The following is a 5,257-nucleotide window of genomic DNA, read 5'->3' on the forward strand; positions in this document are numbered from 1 at the left end:
TGGGCCTCCTCTGCTCCCGGCCCCTCTGCTCCTGGCCCCTCTGCTCCTGGGCCTCCTCTGCTCCCGGCCCCTCTGCTCCTGGGCCCCCTCTGCTCCTGGCCCCTCTGCTCCTGGGCTCCTTTGCCTATGAAGTCCCTCCCCAACCTAGCTAATCCCCATCATCTGGGAAAACTTTCCTGCTGTGCAGATTCTCAGATCCAACCTCGCACAGTGTATAGTATTTGCTACTACACATTACTAGCTGCCGCTTGGACAGTTCCTGTCCCTGTATTTGGATTCTGCATGAGGCTGGGTGCAGAGGCCGTCGTCTGCCCCAGCCCCCAGCCCCCAGGGCCTGGCACAGTGTTCTGCTGGAGGAGGTGGAGGGGCACTGTCATGGTGCTGATGGGTGTGATAGGGATGCCGCTGATTCGTCCAGCACCTTTTGGACGCTTTGTCTTTTTCTGCAGCCAGGCTGCGGAAGGGAATGGGATGAGAGCGGGGACAGCCACCAGTTCTAGGGTGTCTTATCCAGGTGCTGGTGTGCTGGGGCAGAGTGCCTCCTCCAGGACTGGGGCCTGCACTCAGGCCCAGAGCTGAAGTCCCAGGAGAGGGAGCATTCTGGTTAGAAGGGGGCTCCTTGGAGGGCTGGCCCTCGCGTCTCCCTCTCTGAGCCCCTGGGTCTCAGCCGCAGTGTGGAGAGGATGAGCTGCCTGTCTCTACCTGCGCAGTCACCATAATGAAGCCGCCGCCTTAGGAGACCACCAGGGAAGAGCCGCACCCCATGTGAACTTCCGAGTGATTGTGGGGACAGAGCGGCTGTGGCGCCCGCCCTGTCTGCCTGCCCTGCTCTGGGATCTATTCTTGGGGGTGACATTTCAGGAAAGTAAGGGAGGGGAGGTCAGAGTCAGCACCAGCTATGAGAATGGGGTGTCCCAGAGACAATGCCCCGGCACAGAAACGGGGCCCAGCAAGCTTCTCTGGCTCTCAGAACACACCCAGGTGCTTGCCCTTTCTCACCAGAGCAGGGCTGGCTCCCCCAGCCCCGCCCCTTACAAGTTCAACACAGAGAGGTTGGGTATTGACTGTCCAAAGGGAGGGTCCGCAGACCGAGTGGGGTCCCGCCTGCCCCAGAGAAACGGCCTCTGCCCCAGAGGAAGATCTGGAAGACAGTCAAGCAGTTAGCACTCAAGACACCAGATGAGGGCCATCGCTGCCATGTGGGAACACCGTGCTGGGCTCTCGGCGGCCTGGGCAGGCTTCCGTAGACACACACCGACCCGCAGGAGCGATCACACCGCTGCCTCAGCACCCACCAGAGCTGGCAGCATTCCGTCCACACCAGACCGAAGAGCCCGGGGCGCGGCCTCTCCAGTTCTGTGCCGGAGCTGCCCTCCCTCCTCCTAAAAGCAACTGAGCCTCAGCTCCTGGAATCCTCTGGGTTAATTCCGGTTGAGTGTGAACAGCCCAGCCACTCTCTCCCATGTGGGGCTTAGCCAGGTGCCCTCTGAGGCCACCTCCCGACACACACGCCCCCTCCCAGCCTGGCCTGGCAGGAAGTGCCTACGAGAAGGGGCTCTGCTGTGTGGTCACTAAGTACACCCGGTTGCCCTGGGCACACGGTAGGATGGCCGTGCCCAGCCCCCTTGACATTAGGAGTCGCCTGTGTCTTGCTTTGGCTGGTGAAATGTGAGTGGAAGTGACATGTGTCACTTCTGCGTGGAAGCTTTGAGAGACGGTCACAGTTTGCCACCTCCCCCTCCTCCTGACATGGTCACGGGAGCACGTGTGGAGAGGGAGCTGTGGGCTTGGATCTGTGGGTAACAAGGTAGAGCACAGCCCGGGCCAGGCTGCAGAGCATGGGTACCATGCATGCAACCTAATGCTTTAAGCCAGTGATTTTCAATCTCTTTCATCTCATCACATATACACTAGTGACTAAAATTCTGTGGCACACCCAACAAATACCTTTTTGCCCATCTGACCAAAAAAAAAAAAAAGGATAATTTCCATTCATTTATACCAGATGGCTACTGTGTTGGCTGCTGTCATTTTTTTATGACAGCTAAGGGAAAGGAGGTCAGTGCTCCTAACTAAATAGACAGGTATTGCATGTTTTAAAAATTCTCGTGGCACAGCAGTTGAAAATCGCTGCTTTAAGTCACCAGATCCTAAGATTGTTTGTTTCTGGGGCATAACCTGGCTCATCCTAACGACTGTAGCCTGTTCTTGATTGCCTTTGATTCGGTCTGTGGGCTGGCCCATTCCTTACCCAGGGTCAGAGAGACATATGCCATTATCCCACAGGTAGGAAACCTGAGGCCCAGCAGGTAGAGAGAATTACCTAGAACTTGTGATTAGAAGCAATAGACAAACATTCCCTTCCCTTCTCACCAACATGGGGGGGCGGGGGCAGTGCAAGGACTCCCTGTGGGTGGGCCGGGCCACTGGTCAATTTCCAAGTCCCTCTTCACATCCTGAAGTTCAAGGCCCACCTGTCCCCAGGGCGAGGGGGCCGGGACACGTCCCACTCCACCTAGAACTGGGGATCCTCGAGAAGCCGGGGGCGGGGCTGTACTCACACTCGTGGCGTACTGGATGTCCTTCCAGATGGAGGTTTCCCGGGACAGGTCGGAGGCCTCAAAGAGGTTGTCCAGGATCACCTCCCCGATCATGTCGTGGCGGGAGAAGCGGTCGAAGTCGAAGACACTGAGGTGCAGCTTGCGGTCAGCCAGCTCCTCGTAGGGCACGGGGAAGTGGAAGTGCTCGTCGAAGGTGGGGTTCAGGGTCTTGCGGTGCACCCGCGTCTGCTGCTTGCACTTGCGGTCGGGCAGGAGGTAGATCTTGACGTAAGGGTCCGAGCTGCCGCAGAAGTCCTTGGCGGGGAGGTCGAAGGCCTTCAGGATGCGCACGATCAGGGTCTCGGTCTCGTAGTCGTAGCGCAGGCTGAAGTTGATCTTCCCGCAGCTCTTGGCGGCCTCGGACTTGGCGTCGTCCCCATCCACCGACTTCTGCTTGTACAGCTCGGGCTTGATGCGGCCGATGCTGGTGGGCTGCTCTGCGGCCGGCGGCAGCTCGTGGCCATAGTCCACGCTGGAGACGTGCATCTGCCGGGGCAGGTGGCGCTTGAAGGACGTGTGCCTGGCAGGAGCGGGCAGAGGGCACGGTCAGAGCTCAGGGGGAGGGGGTGTAGGCAGGCACCCCCCCACCCCCAGGGGCCCTGGCTCATCCTCCCCGCAGTGGGGGCCCCCTTTCCCTCTGCACACACTTTGTGTGCGGTACATCTTAACATATGCGAAGTAGTTGCAGTGGGCCTGGTATGTAGTGAGCCCAGTAAATATGAGCCACTGCATGCATTCTCACTCTCCCTGCTTTTGTGCCACGGTCCGCTTTCTAGGTTTCTGTCCTAGTAGACGTGCCCCCGTTTCCCACATTAAACCACGAGATCCCTGACGAGGAGGCCCAGCCTTTCCTGTCCTGGAGGTGGCTGGTGGCTGTGCCTCTACCCCGACCCCGTCACCATAGTTAACATTCCTGGGCTTTACAGCTCGGCTGTACAAGTTCATCGTGGCTCTGCCACGGCCTCGCTGTGCGACCTTGGGCCAGTTATTTAACTTCTCTTTGCGATAAAATGAGGGTGATAAGAGGAGCAATTGCATAGGGTTGCTGTGAGGATGAGATGAATTCATACATATAGAGTACTTGTTAGCACGGGGCCAGTGAATGCTAAGGGACATGTCACTATCAAAGGGATTCTTTCATGGGCTCCGCACAGCCACCCCAGAGTCATTAGCTCTGTTCTACAGTGGGGAAAAGTGAGGCTTGCTCTAGGCCATACAATGAACTCTGTCAACATGACCCCAGCCCTTTCACTCCAGCCCTCCAGCCTGGAGACCAGCCCTCCTTCCTTCTGGCGGGTCCCCTGGGAGCTGGGGGAGACACTGCAGGGACCAGGAACCCACAGAGCCCTGCGTTGTGAAGAAACACAGTGCCTCATGCCTGCACGCATCACTTCTGTTAAAAGTGTTTCTGGATTTAGAGCAGATTTTTGTGATTATGTGGTGGTTGTTGGTTTTGGTTTTTCCGTTAAAGAATGCCATGTATATAAACGCTGTCATGTGGGGAACTCTGCCAGGGGCTACCGAGAAATTCCCAGGCACTGCAGACTCCAGCTCCAAGGCCCTGTTGACATATCCCTAGACGCCCATGAACGTTCATGCCTCTTGGCCTTGGCATGTTCTCTTCCCTCCAAACACCCAATACCTCCCACCGGCACACACCCTCATGCACACCACACGCACAGCACCCACCCGGGGGTTCCCCTTTCCTGAGGACTTTGCAGGTGCCACCTCCTAGCTGATCACCCACCATGGAGCACATCCTCTGAAATGTTCTCCAGTCATAGTTCACTTGTTATTATCTCTGGCCTCTGCCCCTCGCAGAGTCTCTTTATTGAATATGAGAATGTGGGCGTGTGGGGTGAGGGCAGGGAGGGCACCCCTCACCTGGTGGATGACGCTGGCTCTGTGGTCTGTCGCTGCAGCCGCGTGTGACGCACGATGTGCTCTCTGACCGACATCTGCACCTCGGCCGGGATGTCTGGGGACGTGTGGCTGATCTTCACGGCCGCCTCCAGGAAGCCCAGGGTGCTGGGGTCCTTCAGCTTGTCCGCCATGGCGCCTCTCGAGCCGGGGACCTTAGCACAAGAGGGACTGGAGGTCTCCTTGTTCCTCCGGGGCGTCCAGCACAGCTTCCAAAAGAGAAAGAGAAAAACTGCCACCAGGGCCACGCCACACACGACAACTACGACTGCGACGAGGCCGACAGAGGTGCCTGCCCTCGGCGTGCGCCAGGCAGGGGGGGACAGGCGGACGGAGGCGGGAGAACGGGCAGGGCGATGGGAGAGGGAGCACACACAAGGGACAAAGACGGAAGAAGAGAAAAGAATGGTGGTGAGAAAGCTGCCCAGGCGGAGGGGACATGGCTTCAGGGTTGACGCTCCACAGTCCACTGGCCTTCACCCTCAGCTGATGTTACAGCGCCCCTCCCCCCACTGCCAGCTTGGAGAGCACCTGATGCTTGTTGGCTTGTGCACGGGGAAGGGAGAGTAATTTCAGTAACAGCCTAAGCAAATGTGCAGATTCGTGAAGCATTCACATTCGGATGCCGTTTGAATTTCTATTAGAGCTGTTACGATGGCGTATCGCAGGGTCATTTTCGGGCACAGCTCTCTTCCTCAACAGGCTGAGCGGCCTTGGAGATCGGAGACTCCAGGACC

The 5,257-nt window shown here is 57.8% G+C and overlaps 1 protein-coding gene across 3 annotated transcripts in view; it reads right to left on the reverse strand.

The window, feature by feature from the left end:
- The window catches only part of SYT6 (synaptotagmin 6), a 57,303-nt gene extending 52,578 nt beyond the window's left edge, over window positions 1-4,725 (reverse strand). For all 3 annotated transcript variants that reach the window (XR_001513738.1, XR_001513739.1, XM_015563459.1), the window contains exons 1-2: window positions 4,485-4,725; window positions 2,562-3,120 (exon numbers count right to left, since the gene is read on the reverse strand). Coding sequence is in view for 1 of the 3 variants with exons in the window: in XM_015563459.1 (XP_015418945.1) it covers window positions 2,562-3,120; window positions 4,485-4,654 (729 nt within the window). In the remaining 2 variants the exon portion in view is untranslated. The remainder of the gene's footprint in view (window positions 1-2,561; window positions 3,121-4,484) is intronic.
- Between the last annotated feature and the right edge of the window lie 532 nt (window positions 4,726-5,257).

The sequence above is a fragment of the Myotis davidii genome, unplaced genomic scaffold (genome assembly GCF_000327345.1).
Source record: "Myotis davidii unplaced genomic scaffold, ASM32734v1 scaffold217, whole genome shotgun sequence".
NCBI classification, from domain to species: Eukaryota; Metazoa; Chordata; class Mammalia; order Chiroptera; family Vespertilionidae; genus Myotis; species Myotis davidii.